The following is a 21,053-nucleotide window of genomic DNA, read 5'->3' on the forward strand; positions in this document are numbered from 1 at the left end:
GCTTCCCCAGGATTTCCGCTCGGGTCTTCGTTATCGCGAGAATCGAATCCAGCCACTCGAGAAGCTCTTCGTCTACATTTCACTGGTTCGAACGCTCCTCTTCGAGCCTCTGTCGTTTCCCGATGAATCGACTTCCGTCTTCGACGGAAGTAAATTGCTCCACACCGCTCGTTCTATTGTCTGTGCCGGCGTTTAAGCAATTTCTTCGAAATTAGCGGCTGCGGTACAAACTTCGGAAGGATCGAACTGTTCAGGAATCGCTTGGAACGATGATTTCATTCTCTGTCGTAAACTTTTATCGTTGCTTCTTGAAAGATTGAAAAGTTTCGACAGAAAGCTTTCAGGGAATCAAAAGCAACTATGTTTGTCAGCATTAATTTCTTTACTTGCCTGGTCCAATTACTTTTAACTTTCTTCTTGCAAAGAACTCGAACGAAGGCTTACGAATAAATGAGCAGACAAACTTTGAAAATCTATCTTGAAATAGAAAATATTGAAAGTGGACATCCTAGCAAGGACATAACACTGTTCTCCACAAATTTCATCTTCAAGCAATCCAACAAAATTCTTCTAAAAAAAATCAACAACTCTCTCCATTCCTCGCAGTGATCACAGTCAAGCATTCCAGCTACGTCATCCTTCAAACTTCAGGCTTACAAAAATGTCAGAAGACAAACTGTGAAAACGTGTCGATATTCTAGCAAGGACAATCACTGTACTCCACAAATGTCCTCTACATGTAATCCAACAAAATCCCCCTAAAAAAAATCAGCAACTCAGTGATCTGGATCAAGCATTCCACCTGCGTCATCCTTCAAACTTCAGGCTTACAGAAAAGTCAGAAGACAAATTATAAGAAATATTGAAAGTGAAAAGCTGCCAAGGATATAACACTGTTCTTCACAAATATCCTCCTCAAGCAACCCAACAAAATTCCCTTAAAAAAAAATCAACAACTCTCTCCATCCTTTACAGTGATCACAGTCAAGCATTCCTCCTGTATCATCCCTCAAACTTCAGGCTTACAAAAAAGTCAGAAGACAAATTATAAGAAATATTGAAAGTGAAAAGCTGCCAAAGATATAACACTGTTTTTCACAAATATCCTCCTCAAGCAACCCAACAAAATTCCCTTAAAAAAAAATCAACAACTCTCTCCATCCCTTGCAGTGATCACAGTGAAGCATTCCACCCTCGTTCCACCTGCACCATCCCCATCAATCTGTCATATCTACTCGATAACAGTAATTCGTGGAGCAACAAGCGTCGAATCGAGCCTAACGAACAGGGTCAGGTCGCGAGGTCCACCAGACAGGGTAAATCAAACTCTCTCTCATCGAAGAGAACTTACACTGGCTGAATCTCTCCCTCTCTCCCTCTGCTCTCTCTCTCTCCCTCTGCTCTCTCTCTCTCCCTCTGCTCTCTCTCTCTCTCTCTCTCTCTCTCTCTCTCTCTCTCTTACCCCCAAAGCACAGTCGCCCATCCCCACCGACGCCTAGCTACCGGACCGAGGCAACCCCCTCCCCCTGAGCCACGCTGCTGTCTCGGCCTGTCCTGACAGAGCGGAACCAGTCGCAGTTCGAACCCCGAGGAGTCTAACAGAAGGAGAACCCGATATCCTGGACCTCGCCGACGATAGGCACGACGTGAACGATCGTGCCGAAACCCTTGGCCATGATATCGGCCTCGGAAGCATGCAGGTGGGTGAATGGATACAGTGAAAGAGAGAGAGAGAGAGAGTTTCTGGATGGGTGGAATGGGTGCTACCGTGGGGTGATGTCTCCAGGTCACGTTGAGTGCGTTTCTTTTTTGGTGAAACTGGGTTGAGAATTTTGGTACGATGTTTTTGTGGAAGTTTCTTCAGGAGCTGAAGTTTGATTGGAGCTTGTTTTGTGGAGTGGTAATTTAGCGGGTGTTTACTTTTTTTATGGTTGTTGGTTAACTTTGGTAGGATTTAGGCTTCTCTTGGGTTGGAAACTTTGGTTATGTATTTTTTACTTAATTTTTGGTATAGTGGGTAATTTTTTACTGGGATCTTCTGCGTGAAGTGGAAATTGAAATCTTCTCTTTTTTTTTTCATTTTTAAGGATTTAGGTCACTTGGGGTTGAGAACTTTAGTACGGTATTTAACTTTCATTTTAATTATTGTGGAATAGGAAACCCTTTATTTTTATTTTTCTTAGAATTTGGGTAATTTTTTACTGGGATCTTCTTCGTGAAGTGAACAATTGAGATCTCATCCTCTTTTTCTTCATTTTTAAGGATTTAGGTTTCTTGGGGTTGAGAACTTTAGTACGGTATTTAACTTTCATTTTAATTATTGTGGAATAGGAAACCCTTTATTTTTACTATTCTTAGAATTGTTAGTAAAGTGAAGATAGAGTAGTAAAGTGTTTGAATAAACGAAGGTGGAAATTTCGTGTGATTTTAATATTTCTGTAGAACAGTAGGTTATCAAATTTTTTCGTTTTAATGAAGATTTTATTTGCAAAGCAAAGCTGTGGAATTTCGAAGGTCTAAGCATGATATTCTTAATTCTACCTCGAGCAACTTGAACGTTTTCAATGAACACTAACTTGGAATTAAATCTTCGTTTAAAGACTTATGATAAAGTGTCTAGAAGTTCTACCTTTTCGAGCAAAATTGTTACCTATTCAAGATGATATCGCTACAAGAGGATCCATGTTTGAAACGAGCTCCCCTTTCCTTGGATCCCAGATAAACTTGGGAAGTTTATTCATTTGTGTTTGCTTGATATCCTTGCTCGTTTGCTATCCTTGTTTGCAATCTCATTAGACAAGAGTCAGAGGTGAATCTTCTCCGTCGAACCCTGAGATTCGCCTCATATTTTCTCCATCAATTTTATTCACCTTAAACAGGAACACTTAAATCCTCATTTCATTGCTGAATTATTTCCAAATTTTTCTGATAAATTTTCAAACCACGATTAAATGCGGCAATTAAATTTCCACAATACTTTTCTCCCAAAATCCCTCTCAAATTTTACACTTTTGAAGGATGCAGGAAAAATATTGAAAAAAGCCATCTTCTCAATATTTCCAAATTTCCTATACCTGAAAATTCTCCACTACGTTGCTCTCCTTTTTCCGCCATGGTAGTTCGACGCTTCGAAGGGATGAGAAATTGTCTCGAAGGGTCTTCCCTCAAACGGACCACACACTTTCCCCCTTGTCATCACACCTCCTATCAAGGGATTCGCCAGATTCCCCACGATAGCGTCCTAACGACGATCAAGAGGGTGGATTTCCGGGGCCTCGACCTCTCGGTTACACAGAAATCACAGCGAAACGAGGAAGTGTCTTCGATAACGACATTCTTTGATCATTCTCTCCAAAGCTCTGAGATGACGTTGCACGGTGTTCGAGTGAAAAGGAGATGGATTGGTTCGTCGCATAATGAGATCTCTCCCCTAGTGTCGCGAACAAACGAGCGAAATTGCATAAATACCTCGCGCTCCCTTTCAGAGCATTCGAGGCGTCGAATCTAAAGACACGAATGACATCTTTAATTAATATTTCAGTAGTATCTTTTACGTCACCCTCAACATTTCACATTTTTTCTGTGAAAATATTTTCAGAATTCTCATCCGAGCGAAATATTTCAGTACTTGAAACTTCATGCGTTTATTTACCCTTTCTTCTCTAGTGAATCGGCATTTATTCGGGTCAAAGTAAATGAGAAAAATGAAAAATTCAATTTCAATGCAAGTCGCAAGTTTTGTTTTTCGTTGTATACATAGTTTTGCAATCGAGAGTACCCTGTGGCGCTTTTATACCTGAAAGGACGAGGCTTCGATTAATACGTGCCCCCAGCAACCCTTAACTTTTCCATTAGGCTAACTTTTCCATCAGTCCCTTTAGATAGCTAACTTTCCGGTCGTCAGGGTGGAATTAGTAATCGAGCCTCGGCGTAGTTAATCGTTCTCGTGAAATTTTCATTTCACTCCGAACATTCTCGAATAATTGTTCGATGAATAAAGGAACAAACAGGGAGGAACTATTCTGAGGAGTTTCAACTTCTGGAACAATTTTCACAGAGGTGATCGTGATCTTTGGAAATTGATAGTTGAAAACAAGTTAATCAGAAATCGTTGACATGTTTTTGAAACATCCTTTGAGAAAAGAAGTGCATAGAAAAAGGTACCGTGAAAGAATCATTGTATAGGGTGTACCGCAAAGTTTCAGGACCTTCCTCGAATTGGAAACAAATTTGACAGTATTTAAGCGTGCTTGAATTTTGCAAAAAATTTATTTACATTTCGTAGATCAGAGTTTCTCTATCTATTTTTCGCCATAATTCGTTGTAATAAAGAGTATTTTAAAAACGCTATAGTTTCATTTAAAGAAACAATAGAAAACGTTCATGTAAATAAGAGAAAATTTTAAATTTTTAAATTTAGGAAACAAATCTGAGAAAAATCTTGCACAAATTTAATTTTACGAAATTTTTGCACACTTAGATATAGTTCAACCCTGAAATTTGCTGGCGACCCAGAAAATCACGATCTCTCACAATCAACAGTTAAGAAACACATCCTGGATACTTCTCCGTAACTTCTCCACAGAAAGTCCTTCGAAAAAATCGAAAAAAAAGAAACTTCCGAAGCGATAAAAAGAAATAGGAAACTTAGAATTTTGTAAAGCTCCATGAAAATCTGGAAATTTCCTGGCGACAGGCTTTACGCTCGAAGAAAATCACAATCCCTCGCAATCAACAGCTGAGAAACACTTTCTCGATATTTCTTCTCCCTTCGGCTTAACTTTTCAATAAGAGACCCTTTCATGAGAATCGAAAGAAATCTCAGAAGGAGGTGAAAATAAAAAGAAAAAAGAAATAGAGGAAAAGAAAGTTAATTTTTCGAGAAGTCGAGCTCTCGGCGTTTCGTAATCGACGGTTAAAAATGTATCGATGTCAGGTCGCTATTTACACGCGTGTCGAGGCGTCGCGACGCGGAAAAGCAGCCCCCTTTTTCCTTTCCTTCATCGACCGTGCCATGTCAAGGCCATACCGTAGCAAGATCTTTCAGTCACGGTCACGAACATCGTCGTGTGTCTGTTCGACACGCTCGGCAAATCATCGGTCACGATTATGGCCTCGCCGTCCAACCCCTAGCTACCTGCCCCCACGAATTTTTAATGGATTACGCGAGCTAACGTTCGCTCAGCCTTTACCCTGCTCGTTCCCGGCTACTAGGTCGAGATAATTTAGTAATTTAGGGGATTTCTCGACGAAGGGTTGGATTTAGAAATGGCAATTAACTTGGGAAGGAAAGGGGATGAGGTTCGCCTCTGAGCTTCCATCATTTTCATATCAGACAAATATATCACGAGTTGAAGGATTTATGGAAATCGTTGTTAGTTGCTTTCTTCTATATTTCTGTTTACTATCGTGAAATTATTTCCACGAGACTGGTAGTAAAAACATGGACACTAGGGCTGAAGAAATGAGAGAAAGTGTGGTTCTTGTAGCAATGCTAGAAAGGATGTGAAATTTTTTCCACGAAATTGGTAGGGTTGAGAAAATGATAAAACGTGTACAATTTTAGAAATTATTTAGTATAATTCTTATAGCAATGTTAGAAGAAAGATAGAAAATAGGATTGAGGAATTTAGAAAGATTAGTGTCCCTTATTTTCTTCACTTTTGAAAATCAACTTCCGAGGAGCAAGGAATTTTGAAATTTTACAAGTTTCATTTAAGTAATTAGCTGTCCTAATTGTGAACCGGTGCTTCGAAAATTGTATTTTAATTTTAATTTTCGGTATATTTCGTTGAAGTACTTTAGCAGTGTTATCCGAGAGAGGCTTATAACGAGGAAGGAAATGAAATTTCCTCCGGCTGCTTCCTCTGATGTCTCCAATGATTTACTTTAATTTATCGCTACTCGTAAATTGACAATATTTAATCATCTCTAGCTAAAAACCTTACTCCATATTAAAATATTAGCGAAGCAATTAAAATTCAATTAAACAAAATCAAGTGAAAGTGTCTAATCTGTTATTCTTTTAAAAATATCGTAAAACATAGCACTTTAATATAAATTTATGTTATCATTCATAACAAAAGAATCGCAGATTTAATGTTAACCCTTTCTGTTTTAACGCTAACACTTTCAACTGCGTTAAGTTACAACAGTGACAAAAATATTTCAATATTCACTTTTATGTCAGAAAATATTTAAAAAAGTGTCAGCGATATGAGACAGTGTACTTACGTGTACCATTAATATTTTTTCGTGATACATATTTGCACCTGTAGTCTCGAAAGGGTTTACCTATGAAATCTCTATTTCTACCAATTTCAGCAACAGACAAATTCTAATTTTCATAACGACGCTAAGAACACTCGAAAATGGGGTTGAAAAGTTTACAAAAATTTGCTTTACGTACACATTTAAACGTGTCCAATCTCCGTTTAAACAAATAATCTTGATAATAATTACGTAGTTCGGCACAACACGGTGTGTGCAGCGTGGGAATTGCGAATCGATGAACGAGGGAGGATACAAATGAATACATTACAAACGCAGCGGTGTAATTGCAGTATAAATTGCTGTTGCAAAACTCTGCCTCTGTTTTAAATGATTTCACTTTACAAGTGAAAAAGAGAGGGAGCGAAGAGAATTGTTCGAGCAACGCAGAATGTTTAATTCACTTTGCATTATTCAGCTCGTCGTAAAACTCGTTCAACGAGTTCATGTACGCATGCATGTGTATATACGTGATAAATGAAAGAAAAAACAACAACAGAGTGGCTAAAGTTTTCCTTGAAAAACGGTGTTTAAAATTGTTCGGGCAAATTTCACATCGCGATATTGCAAATTCATTGGTGGAAAATAGGTTTCGAGTTTTATCGATGTGCCGACGACTCACTCACTCCCTTGGCAATATTTATAATTTATTAGGTCGCCGATAATGCGTCGAGCTCGCGGCCAAGAACACATTTATCCCGGTATTTCAACAAACTTTTTAATACTCCAGCCATCGAGGAAATTTATTAATTTCACGGAATATTTCATTTAGCGGAAACGTCGCGAATTTTTTTATTCGATAATTTCACCCTAAGTAGAGCGGACTTGATTAATTGCTTGCCATCCGGTTTCATCTTGAATCATCCCTCCTCTTACGTCTTCCAAAATGTACTTACAAATTGGAAAAAAATTTTTTTCTGAAAAGGATGGAGAAGAATTTGGATTATTGGAGAATTGGAAGAAAATTTCTGGAAGGATGAAGAAATATTCGAATTATAGCTACTCTTGTGTCTGAAAAGTATTCCTTGAATTTGAAAGGGAGATTTTAGAAGAACGAAGAAAGATTTTGCATTTTCGGAAAATTGGAAAATAATTTGTGGAAGAAAGAAGAAATATTTTTTAATTACTGGGTAATCAGAGGAAAATTTCTGGAAGGATGAAGGAGGATTTTAAATTACTGGGAAATTGGAAAAATAGAGGATTTCGTATTATTGCTCTTCTGATGTTTTAAAAATACTCTTTTAAATTGGAAAGAAAAGTCTGAAAGCTTGAAAAAGAATTTTCTTGAAAGAATTAGGTACTGTAATTTCCTCCCCTTCTCAAAATCTCAAAATTCAGATCTGAATATAATATTTTCATATTTCACGTCCGTCGTATTATGCAAAGTTATTCGTAGAAAATAAAATATAAAGAAATATGTATAACAGAGTTTGCGTTCCGTTAGAAATACATTAAAGAAAGAATGCAAATTTCCTTTGCATCGGCAACAATACACCGCTTCAGTTGTGTCGTTTTTCACACAGAAAACTTTGGGCCTCAGCCAGATACCTTCATTTAAATTGCGTCGCTTTGCTCGTCGCGTGGATTCTGCTTTTACAACGAAAAAAAAAAAAAACACTGGTTTTCATCGGTGAATATTGGAACAATAGAAGGAAACTCGTTTCCTGTGTTCTCCACTTAACTTTTCCTCTTTATACTGATTCCTGAAACATACATTTCGGCCTTGTAAATTGTTTGATAAAAATGTTGTATTAAACGGCAGAATTCAATTCGTGTAGAGTTATTTGCGTTACAACGTTACATAGAAATTCATTGTGAAAATGTTCAACGAAATATTCAAAAATATTCCATCATGTGAAATGTGAAAGTTGAAAAAAAAGAAAATATTAATGAAGTCTTTCGGTCATTATTTGAAAAAAAATTTCACATTTACCGTATTTTTTCACGGTTCTTCCATGCTTCGGGGAATATTTCGCGAACGATCTTCCAGTGAACCACCCTTACGGGCGAGTTTTAAACTTTCATCGTAACTTCTCTTCCGGGACAGGTGTTTCGTTTTACCTTTCCTTCACTTTTCTCTTTCTCTCCCTCTTCCCGTGCTCCGTAAAATGCTGAATAACGTTCCCTTCCATGGAATGGGAGAACTGTAAAGAACCATCCAGCTTCATTAGTGAAGCTTCCTGGTTGCGCTCTATCGATCTGCGTTCGCGTCGCCTGTTTGACCAGCGGTTTTTTTTTCGAACGAGGTCGGACTAATTATACACCGATGAAAAAAATCACTGAACGAGGGAAAAAGAAAAAAAAAACGTGTCGATAAATTTACGTCAAATGATAGCATTAAATGTCGCCGCGTCGTGAATCGCTTCCCCTTTCGAGCAGCTCCAACAATGGATGAATAATGAGTCTCAGCCGTATAGAGTGATATTTTATTCTTAGAGAAACCTTCTTTTCACCTTTTTTCTTTTCTAATGTGAAACACTTTTAGCAGTGAAGAATCGCAACGGTTGGGGAAATTGTGAAAATTCACGTTTGCGTTAATAAATGTTTTCATAAACGTTAATGGAAGCTTGTTGCAGTGAAAAGAGGAACGATATTATTCTTGCAGAAGACTTACATTGAAAAATAGGTATTATACCGTAATAACGTCGTAAGTAATTTCTTTCTCGTCATTAATGTACAAGAACAAAGTTCAGTATGCCTCAGAGTGCAGAAAACTGAGGAGAAATATTATTTTCACAGAAATATCATATCCTCATATGCTTCTGCAAGGATTAAAAATTACCGAATCAATTTTCGAAATAATCACATCACAATTTCTTCCTCACCGCCAATATACACTTCTCGCAGCAAAAGTATACAAGAGCAGAGCTTGGAACAATATGCCTCAGAGTGCAGAAAATTGAGGAGAAATAATACTATTCTTACAGAAACCTCTCAACAGGATTAAATATTGCCGAATGAATTTTGAAAAAGAAGTTACATCGTACGTAATCTCCTCCACGTCACCGATGTTACACTTCTCGCAGTAAAAATATCCGAGACGAAAGTGCAACATGCGTCAGAGCGCAGAGAATCGAGGAACAATATCGAAGAAAACGAAGCGTGACGTTCGCCAGAAGGAAAGCAAGTATCAAAGTGTGCAGGAAATCGAATTACTCCTACGTCATAGTGACCGCCTTTACGGGGAGGAAAATGACGGTGTAATAGCGGTGAATCGTACTGTGTAAACGCTGCTTCTGAACTTTGCACTTTTATTATCGCGCCGTGATAGATATTGGCTGGTGAACTGTCGCCTGTGATTCTCGCGTGCGTCCTCCGTCCTACGTCACTCGCGTTACAAAGAGCCTTTTGCCACGGCCTTCGTTGCGTCGATGTAAACAGACCTTAATGAAAATCCGATCGGGTGATATTTGAAGAAGACACGCGGTCGAAGACTTTCGAACTTATAATGGTAGAGTTGGAAAGTTTTGGAAACAGTTTTCTATTTAAGTCAAGTTCATCGACTTCGCGCTGTTCTTCGAGGAATCCTAGAGAGAATTGGATTATGTTATTTTTATGACTTTCAAGATTATACAGGATGGTTCAAGAAAAATGTTAACTTTCGACTTAAAATATTTTTGGTTGATTCTTTCGTGACTTAACGTTTCGATTATAATTCAGATTAATATTGCAGCTAGAAAAGTTACTGCTGCGTCGCAAACAAACGCGGTTTGTTCCCACGTTTCGTCGCAGTAGTCCTACGCTCTGCCACCAGAGGGACAGACTAACCACAAGTTCTCGCTAGTCCTCGTAAACGCTCCTATTTGTATATATACACCTTCTGACCTGAGTCCTTCCAGTCCCTCCCGTCTCTAAGGCACCGATCTCCTTGAAAGCCTTACTGACGAGTCCACCAGGACGAAACTCCATAACCTTGCGTCTATCCTCTACCACTTTCCAACATAGCTTCAGACCGCTTTCAGGGTGGCCTCGCACGAAGGCCCACACCCCAGGACACTACGAAACTAGGCTCAAACAATGCTCGAAACCGTCAAATACACCACCTAATTTATCACCCAGACTCCAGAGCCAGACTAACGCAACTTACCCTGGCGCCTTCGTTGTTCCACAATATAAATATTGCAGACGCCATAGAAATTAGAAACGGGAAACTTTCCCACCTTCCACTGCCTTTACCCTTTCCTAAAAGACAAGTCACTCCCACATCATCCAATCCCAAATTGGTAGCAACCACCCTTCTCCTAAAATACAGCAAAGGTGTACAGGCTACTTTACTCATAATCGGCTTCAATTTATCTCGCGATAAATTACGAAGTCGCGTTATCCAAATCGTCGCAAAAATATTAACTGTCGACGCTGTGACGCACAACAATTACGTAAAATTACATAAATCTCTTTCGCTACAAAGTTTTCTCCACTTACATTCCTTCCGACCGCGATATCACGAGGAAAACGATTTCTCCATTGTGCTTAGGCTTGGGTAACACCAATTATACTTAATCGAAACTCCGATTGAAAATCTGCACGTTCTTTCCCTGAAATCGAGATTGTGCGAGGGTATCGCGGGAATCTCGCCTCGATAGCGATCAACCATGGTCGGAAGTGAAGCTCCTTCCATTCGCCTACATCGACGACGATAAACAATAACCTTTTCCAGTCACATCCACGATATTCCTGGACACGTGTGTTCGAAACGTCGAAGGTTGTTTAATTCTGAAGTTTTCCTCGGAGATTCGATCAAAAATGCAGGATGTGTACTTCGTTAAATTCTTGATTTGGTTCGCAGTATTGATTCATAAGTTTGCTGCTCGAGTTGCTTCATTTTTAATCCCTACTTTCTAGAGATATTTCCTCTTTCCCATTAAGCAATTCAGACGTTCCGATCGTACGGCTGTAAATTATTTATATCGCGGTTCTCCTTCGATTTCTTACGAGTTCCTTAAACAAAAAAAAATGGCATTTTGCTTATTTATTCATCGGAAGGAATGTTCCATCGACTGTTCGCTTGAACACATTCATCATTCATGTGGAATTTGGATGTTTATGAGGACATACAATTTTAGAGTACTCTCGAGAGCAATATTCGATGTACACTACCGGCCAGATGTTTGGAATCACTGTGCATTGCAATTTCCACAAAAGTTCCCCAAAAAGGTTAGTATTTATAATAATTTTCCAACGAATTTTTTATAACTCAAATCAATCGAAATGAGGTAAAGTGCTATTGATCTCCACAACATCAATTTCAAATCAATAAAGAATTAGTAGCAGATTCAATATTAATATAAATTGGCAAGTGATTCCAAATTTTCGGCCGGTAGTGTGTGTTCGAATATTCGAATAGTCAAACAGTCGAGTATAGTAATATTCGAATATCGGTAAAGTTCGGATTTCAAATATTTCGAACATCCCTTGCATATTATTTCATCTCAACTGATCACAATTGTAACTCTCTTTTCTCAACGATTGCGAATCTTTATATATTTCGAAAACATCACTGCAATCGCTCGCAATCTTCTTCCTTCACTATTGACTTTATCAAAGTCTAAACTTTATCCAATTTATGTATAAACCTTCCGAAACTTTCATCCACGTTTCACTGTTTTAATCGACCACAATGTTTGGAACAACAACAAAAGCATCGAAACATTACACGCGATTGATATTGAACGCGTTTCATAAAGTGTACACGATGCAACAATATTTTCGTTCGTGCTCGAGCTTTTCCCTTTGGAAACACTAACAGCTGCGCGTATCAGATATTACCATCAGCCAATATGACCGTCGAAACGGGCCAAATATGGCAAGAATTCACGTAAAGATCGCATGGAACGGCGTACCTAACCTTCACCCACGAAATTCCCCTATATTTCGATATTTATAACATCTCGTAGCCGTATATGTCTCCTTGAATATCAGGCCAACTGCTACTCTATTAACCTGATAAATAATCTTGCCAAAGAATGTTCGATGGATTGATGTGCTTCAGTTCTCCGTCAAGTAGGTACGATGAACGACGATTCTCCTCGTCGTTGATAAATAATGGAAAAGAGGTGTGAATAACGGAGTGGAGCGAAAATACGTAAGCGTGTCGATAAATGTTTGACAGGTGAATGAATGAATTAGTCGCATGCCGCGGCGGATTGAATTTTACTGTTTTCGATGAACGCGACGATAAACGGCGCGATCAAAAGGATCGAAATTGCTACGGAAGAGTGGACGACGAGCGGAATTACGCAAAGCCTCTGAGAGCGTAAGCCGATAAGCTGATTCGAGCTTCCCTTCCGCGAATACGGCCACTTCCGCCGGGATGAAAGTTTAATTCGGTGTTTGTTAATATACACGGTGCGGACGTGGAATAAATGTGAATTTATTTTCTCAGGATTTTTCTGCGAATTTCACTGTTCAGAGATAATGTAGATTAGTGTACATTTTTTCGTCGAAAATGACAGTTGTTTAATCCTAGACAGGTATGTCGGCCGTTCGACCCTTAGATTTCTTAGCATGTAGTTCTATTGCATATATTTTTCGCCTTCGCTCGTTTCGTAGCAGCGGTAATTTTATGACGCCACGGCAATCGTACTCTTTCAATCTAAGAACTTGCTTTTACCTTTTATTGTCTCGTTTTCGACTTAGAATCTTCGCCCCTATTTTCACTTGTACATTTTTGCATTCGTATGGTCACCAGAGCCGAAGCGCGTCTTAACGTTATTGTCCGCTACGGTCCACATTTTTGCATTCGTATGGTCACCAGAGCCGAAGCGCGTCTTAACGTTATTGTCCGCTACGGTGATTGTTCGAGGCACTCGGAATTCCCGCGTGCGTCACTCTAGGGTACGCTTGGTACCTGAGAGTGACCTATGGTCTGGGGGGTGGCATTTTCTTGTAGTTTTCGCACCTATGATTTTAACCAATAGTTTTTCCCCACCACTATTGAAAAATGTATTCAACCTATCCGAGGGCCTCACCCCCGCGATGCGTCCTCGCACGGAGGTGTCGGTGTAGTTTTCGCACCTATGATTTTAACCAATAGTTTTTCCCCACCACTATCGAAAAATGTATTCAACCTATCCGAGGGCCTCACCCCCGCGATGCGTCCTCGCACGGAGGTGTCGTGGGACCTTACGCGGAAGGGAAAGACAGAAGTTATCTGACCATGCCAAGAGTCGCTCCTTTTAGAAGTTTAGATCATTAGCAATAGCTGTTTCGTCCTCCTAATCACGGAGGTGGTCCTTCGAACCCATTAGATTTGGTCGGCACACCATGTGCTAAATTCGACAAAGCTCGAAAGTTGGTTGCAACTATCACGAGCACATCATAACAACAATTAATTGACAATTTTGTTTCTGTAATTCAAAAAGTAATGTCTCACTTCGGAGGATTTTTCGGTGAATTTTATTATTCAGAGGTAATTGTTATTGCGCAAAGGAAAATGCTGTAGAATTAAAATAACGAGTACATAAATTAACAATTTTATTCCTGTTATCGAGAAGGAAATATTTTACAAACGTAAAGAATTATTTGGAGTCAAGAAAAAAAATTGAAATGGATTTTTAAAATTGCTCTTTTTCCCGTTCTGCGGAAATCTTTTCTCAAATGCAAGATTTCGAGTATGAAAAGTTTCGTCTTGAAATAGATCAGAATAGTGTAAAGCAAGGAAATGGTTGCTGTTGGGCAGAAATTTTGTATTTCGAGTACACGAATCGATAAATTGATTGTCGCGCATTATTTATCAATTCTGCTCACGATTGCAACGCTGGAGAAAGACGAGGGATAGGAGAATTGACACAATGGGAACGTCCTCGGTGAAATTTCCGGAAACGTTTTCGCGTAGATCTCGGGGAGCGAATCAATTCGAAACGGTGACAGCCGCCGCGTGACGTAAATGCAGCGAGCATAATGCGTTCTGTGTGCGTGTGGTTGACATAACATCGGAGGAACGTTGTTATCAGCACTTGGACATGGTTATGTCAGATAGTAGGAGGATTCGTACGTTCTGAGACTGTCGTGTTTCAATTAACACGCTAAATATCATCAGAATTATATTCGACGTCGAGATAGGAAGCTGAAATTTCATTGAACACTCTGATATTTCATCAACGTAGCAATCTTTGTGCATAATCAAAATTGAGACACTCTGTGACTAAGTGAAAATTTCTTAAAATGATATACAAGAATGAAACTTGATAATTGTACGTGACAATATTTGGAAATGGGACTTGAATTTTCAAAAATATGCAAAATATGTGCAAAGATGGATTAAAGTTTCAAGAATTCAACCCTATCGACATTTTTCTATATTTATTGAGAGAAAAATAATTATTCATTTTCTGTAACTATAAAAGCATATTGAAGTGTCTACCAAAAAGGTAGATTGAAGTGTCAAGAATTCAACCTTAGCAGCATTTTTCTGTAATTAAATGCTTCACATATATTCAAGGTATCTTGGTTCACCTAATGAAAGATTTATTTCGAAATTAAGTGCTGCAGAATATTGACTGGAATAATATTGAATATTGAATTTATTCATTTGTTTATTTATTAACACCTTGACTGCCAAGTCTATTTTGAGGAAATCTGTTCTAGACGCCAACATTTTTCTTTCAATTTATTGTATAGAATTAAACAAACACATATTAATTTTTATATTATGACTTTAATTTTAATTGCTTTTTTGCAAAAAAATGCTTTCGAATTATCTCGTGGTCGGGCGTCTCCGAATAGGATGTAACTTCTACCAGCAAACTGCCAACTACGAGTTATCTCGTAGCATGGCAGTCAACGTGTTAACCCTTTAAGGGTTATCCTCCTGATAATTAGTTTACTATTTCAAATTTGTTTTAAAGTAAACCGCGTCTAAATTATATTTCCCGAAAATATAGATTCATAAGTTCACGCCAGCTATTTTTATTGCTTAAAAGTATGTAAGTTTATTGGTTGCATTAGTTGTGTTTTGTGGGTTCATCGCCCTGAACACATTTTGCACCGCGTCGTTCATATATGAGCGACAATATACAGGGTGTCCCGGAAATGGGGGGTTGCTGGGGTGACTCTGAACAACTTTTTCCTTTTCCAAAATACCGTTTGAAGCTTCGTTTTTGAATTATTAACGAAAAACACTGGCCAATTACAGCGCGCGTAGAGCCCGCGCTCAGGGGCGGAGAACAGAGGCTATTTTCAGACCTTCGCTATTTTCTTCACGATTCCGACTAATTGCAGTTTTTTCAAAAATTTATACAAATGTCTCTAAGCCTTATAAAAATAGCGGTGCAAAGTGAAATTTTTTTGACAGCTGTCGAGAACCGAGAACTGACGCGTACGCATTTGTTCGATCGCGCGCGGGTGAGCCTCTGTTCTCCGTCCCTGAGCGCGGGCTCTACGCGCGCTCTGATTGGCCAGTGTTTTTCGTTAATAATTCAAATATGAAGCTTCAAACAAGATTTTGGTAAAGGAAAAAGTTGTTCAGAGTCACCCCAGCAACCCCCGGGTGTTCGAGGAGTTACGGGACACCCTGTATGTAAATTACAAACAGAAACGCGTATAAACTGTCACTGACCTTTTCAATATGTATTAAATAAAGTGAAACATATAAAATTTGATATAAAAAATATCAAAAATGAGATTTAATCCGAAAGAAAAACAAAATAAGAAACAAAAAAGTTGTTTAGGCTGTACGAAATATTGGCTTAAAATTCCGCGGTGCAGAATGTGTTAAAGGGTTAAGGGAGGCTGTAAAGCTTTAAGTTGAGGTAAATGGTTATTGTACATTGTTCAATAGAAGCCACTGAGAGAGCTGGGCCGGTTGTGCCTCAATGCGGGTGAGCAGAGCAACGACGTCGTCGCGGAAGTGTGCACCGAGGCACGCGGAGGGCTTCCTCTGCTGCAGGTATGGCCGAGCGATTCACCGAGAGGCGAGGCCGATGGACAGGCGCAGGCATTCGTCTTTCCGGACGTCCAGGAGAACGTCAATGACAGTGGCATCGAGTCCATACAGGTAGAAATTAAAGAAACATTTTTCAAATGTACAAATTTAGAAAATAAAGGAACAGAGAAACTCATAATTTTCCTATTTTAGAAATTACAGAAAATATTTTGTATTTAACCACTCGCTCTGATTGATAATTTTAGAATCTTGAAAATTCCACACTAACAAAATTTCAATATTAAAATTCATTAAAAAGCTTTAAAAAATTAAAAATTGAAATTTATCAAATTTCCAAAAATTCAATATTAAAATTCGTTAAAAGGCTTTAAAAAATTAAAAATTGAAGTTTATCAAATTTCCAAAAATTCAATATTAAAATTCGTTAAAAGGCTTTAAAAAATTAAAAATTGAAATTTATCAAATTTCCAAAAATTCAAGAGTGACTGCATTCGAGTTGCAAAATTCGAAGCGTCCTCATACTGTATAATACAATAGTATGATTTCCTGAAAAGTGTAATGTGACAGAAATAATCATCAAATCTCAACAATCTACTGAAATTCTATCCCGTAACAGTAACCACTCGATCGTAAAATTCAACAGTAATAAGATCCAAGAACATGAATTCTAAAGCAGTGCTGCAGTGAGCTTTTGAATGTACATTGAAGAAATGATATTTTCAAAAGTGCACACTGCAGAAATTTAACGGTAATGTACGATTGTCGTAAAAGGCGTCGCCGTCGCCATGCGGAGTAGCAAGTACTAGCCCAGCCGCGACGCCTCAACAATCTCGTCGTGCCAGTCTACTTCATCCTGACCACGCTCGGCTGCAGCTGCATCATTTGCATCACAATCACCACAATTCAGGGGCTAAGAGTCCACCGACGCCAGACAGAGCGTCCATCGACGAGGAACCTCCACTTCCGCCCAGTCCATCGAGTTCGACCACCAGTAGTCTACGTTCGATGCCAAGTTCCGCCAATGCTCCTATTAATTCGCAAGACAGGAGACGCAGTAGCAGGTAATAAATTGTGTTTTTTCTTTTTTTTTTTTTCAACGTCTGCGCAGTGGATTTTCCTTGGAATTTATATGCCAAGTGTTGCAATTCTACTTTGCTATGGAACTGAGTCGTTTCTTGGATTTGCAGTGTTAGAGAATTTTTGATTCTCAACATTAGAAAATTTATCGAACAATATTTAGACTTGCAATATTAGAAAATCCAAGGAGAAATTTTTAGATTTGCAATATTAGAGAATTTTTGTGGAAATTTTAGAATTTTTTTAAGGGAATGTTAGAGAAATTTTTTTATTTGCAATATTAAATAATTTTTAGATTTGCAATATTAAAGAATTTTTGAGAAAATTTTAAATTTCCAGCATAAGAGAATTTTGAGAGAAAAGCAGACAAGTAATTCCAAAATTTTGTTCTTTTCTTTACCTTTTTTTAAAGTAGTCCTAATTTAGGCTATATTCTGCGGTATAATTCCACAGTCTCGTTGTTACCCTCTTTTCACATTAGCATGCCACATTTCAAACACACCTTTCGCCACTAAATGTCGTCTCTGAATTTATGAAAGCAGCCCTACTTCGAACCTAACCGTGTTACCAGTTTTATCAATCTGATGGAGCATGATTCAAGGGGTAGATAAAGTAAAAACTATACACCACCTGCCACAACGTATTACATAATCCTGCATGAACCTTCAAGCAGGCATTTACATAATTTACTCAGTATTCACATCCACTTCTCTACATACAGCGTGCCTAAAAAGAAGTATTAATAAGGATATAAAGAATCGGTATTCTTTGAATTTGAATTTTTGAAAATTCGGTTTTGCAATCAAGAAATCTGAAAAAATTCACAGGCACGCACCTTACTGGCTGTAGTATCTCTGATTTTTTTTTCGTAATAGTTATGTGACAGAACAAGAGAAATCGAGCTTAAACTGTAAATCTACATTTCGATCTATAACTACTCTAGTAGGCTGAAATTTGGCACAAAGGATTTTCATTCAGAGTCCTATCGATAGACCGAAACACTGGAAATTAAAATTTCCTTGTCACGAAACACATCAAGTTTGAAGAGAAGAACGAAACAAAAGAATCTCGTCATCGACACCTCGAAAGGTTCACGAGAAATCTCGAAATACGTCTTTAACCTCTATCACGAGCAATCTGGATCTCAAGAAAATTGGATATCAGCGATCGTTCCGTAGCAGACGCGTCACGGTCGTCTCGTCCACAAAAGGGAGGCAAGTCCCTGAACGTTGCCTGTTCCCGATCCGTGAAATTATCGGACGAACGGGACTGGAAATAATCCCCGAGGCTGATAGTCTGACGTCGATCTTAACTCGTGTCAAGGCGCCGACCCTGGCACCATGCAAATACTAGGAACACGTGCGGTTACCGCTCTCCTTTTCATTTATGCATCCGGCGAGATATTAATCGCGGTCGTGATATCCATGTGATTCTAGCAGGATGAATGCTCTTCTCATTTTCACGTGGGTAGATCGTCGTGATTCTCATCGTCCCCCTATCCCCACGTGAACTTTCAAGGGTGATGAAGCCTTCACCGAGACACTGAATCGATCCGTCGAGGTTTCGGTCCTCGTGCACCTTTGAGGGATATCGCGAATAGCTAAGGGTTATCAAAGCCTCGATCTCCGAGTCCTTAACGTTCTATATCCTCGAGGAATTTCATTATTTTTCGTTGGAATTTATAGATCACTAGTGAACATATTCAACGATATCATTGGAAAATTCGATTGATAATTTAAGTCACTTATCCCTTCTCTTGTATGTAGCTAGAATAAAGTATGCTTATCTCGATAACGAAACGAAACAGACCTATAGTGTATATGACATCTTTCATTCAGAATCGCCTGCTTAACACGTGGGCGAAGTTTGTTGAAAACCTCACGGGACACCCGGTATATTGAAATTTTTCACGCGAAGCTACTTACTCCTATCACTAACTAATCCTTCTTCCCCTATTGTTTTGACCTTCCGTTCGAAGACCAGGATCCCCGTATTTTGTCGTAGAATCTGCACAATATTCTTCCACCATTCTCTTTCAACTTTCAATGCTTTCTTATACACGCTCAACAGGTACAGCATGTTCGACGCCCTGGACCTAGAGTACGCGCTTCTGAGGGCAGCAGCTCGTGGTTCAGTTGGCCCATACTCTCTATCCGAGTCTTTGCACAAGCTAACCTTCACACAGAGCCTAGCGTTCCCTGCGTTGGCCCGTGGTCTCGCATCGAAGCAGAGTGTGCCCACCAGGAGGCCGCAACAACATACAGAGAGCGGACTGAACGCGTTCGCCAAGGTAGTTACCGCTCTGGTGCTAGTTCTCGTCAGTGTTCTAGTGTTTGGTGTGGTATACAAATTTGTGAGGACGTGAGGATGGCTGCTGGTGCCCGATCGACCACCTGGCTCCTCGCAGGAGTTCGATCGACCGGGTACCGGCGATTCCTTTGACCGGTGACTCGTTTCTTCGCCCATTTGTCAGCTATCATTCGCAGTTTCTTACGATTCTGAAGCTTGTTAAACCTCGAAAGTACGAGGTGTTGCGTATTCCGCGAGGGTCAATACGCAACACTTTTCATTGGTGAATGAAAAGTGAATTTTGATGAGAGTTGAGGACAGATGTGAGGAAGGGTATGTGAAGAATGAGGCCTAGTTCCATGGAATGAGTTTGCGTTGAATTATTCAGATCAAATCGTTGGAGAAGGTTGAATTTTGTGTCGAATTCACCAATGAAAAGTGAATTTTGATGAGAGTTGAGGACAGATGTGAGGAAGGGTATGTGAAGAATGAGGCCTAGTTCCGTGGAATGAGTTTGCGTTGAATTATTCAGATCAAATCGTTGGAGAAGGTTGAATTTTGTGTCGAATTGTTGCGACTAGATTGTCTGGAGAAGTTGAAGGCGAGTGTGTGAGATTCATTCTATTGTCCTTTTATCGACAAACAGTTGAAAATTGTTGAGTAGAGAACTGTGCTCTTTGGATGAATTGAATAATGCAAAGAGTCGAAGAGTAGAGAATTGTGCTCTTCGAATGAGTGAAATGCTTCGAGTCGACAGGATTTCTCTCGTGGGATTTATCGTTTGAGAATACTTCCAGAATTTTTACGGACAATTCTATTGTCTCTGGTAGAAAAAATTCTGGTTGCATTAGAAGGACAGTGTGACAATGTACAGTTACACAGTGATTTAAGGTGGCAAGTAACGAACGAGCTTGAAGCGAGAAAATGGCAGGCTGATGGTTTCGATTCGTTTGTATTCAGAGTGGTCACCGGATGAAAATAGAAGAGAAAATGTAGAAAGGATTTTGATACGTTGCCGGGAATTTAACGACGGCGTTAACGAGCATTTTTACCGTGCGAACAGCGCTTTGGCGGTCGATGATTGAAAATTTATCGCCGCTGCGGCATTTTCATGCGGACAAGGTGTTTCCCGCGCGCGCAAAAAAAAAGAAGAAGAAGAAAACACCAACGGTAGCACTTCAATTCTTTTTTCCTAAGATCCTCCTGTTTTTTAAATAAAAAGTTACAGCTGCATTAAGATCAGCTCGAAGAATCTGTTACACGTTCAATTTCCTATTGCATTCTCGTTGAAATTCACGACGAAATCTCTTAGAACTCCGTTTAATTCGCTAGAACCTTGTCCGTCTGAAAAATCGTCTTACATATTGTATTTATGCGAGACGGCGTGTCTGAACACGCGTTAATTAGATTAAAAAAAGAAAGTCCGTGACTCTTCAAGTGCTTTACACGATTCTATCACGAATGACAATCGCTCTCGTAATTTAAAGAGAAAAAGAAACAAAACAAATTGATAAGAAGGAAAGTTTAAAAAACT

General features: G+C 39.1%; 1 protein-coding gene across 1 annotated transcript; it reads left to right on the forward strand.

Annotated features, from left to right (window-relative positions):
• Positions 1-1,646: 1,646 nt before the first annotated feature.
• Positions 1,647-19,595, forward strand: LOC108574758. Its single transcript, XM_017937399.1, has 4 exons — positions 1,647-1,700; positions 16,049-16,264; positions 16,925-17,214; positions 19,301-19,595. The coding sequence occupies exons 1-4, from the start codon at positions 1,695-1,697 to the stop codon at positions 19,593-19,595; spliced, it is 807 nt and encodes a 268-aa protein (XP_017792888.1). The 5' UTR covers positions 1,647-1,694.
• The last annotated feature ends 1,458 nt before the right edge of the window (positions 19,596-21,053 follow it).

Source organism: Habropoda laboriosa, unplaced genomic scaffold (genome assembly GCF_001263275.1).
Source record: "Habropoda laboriosa isolate 0110345459 unplaced genomic scaffold, ASM126327v1 scaffold225, whole genome shotgun sequence".
NCBI classification, from domain to species: Eukaryota; Metazoa; Arthropoda; class Insecta; order Hymenoptera; family Apidae; genus Habropoda; species Habropoda laboriosa.

What these genes read in the sequence shown, in the direction of transcription:
- LOC108574758 (XM_017937399.1), top strand. An exon ending in GTGGCATCGAGTCCATACAG is followed by an intron (nt 16,265 to 16,924) that starts GTAGAAATTAAA and finishes TTGTCGTAAAAG; the next exon opens with GCGTCGCCGTCGCCATGCGG. An exon ending in GACAGGAGACGCAGTAGCAG is followed by an intron (nt 17,215 to 19,300) that starts GTAATAAATTGT and finishes CACGCTCAACAG; the next exon opens with GTACAGCATGTTCGACGCCC.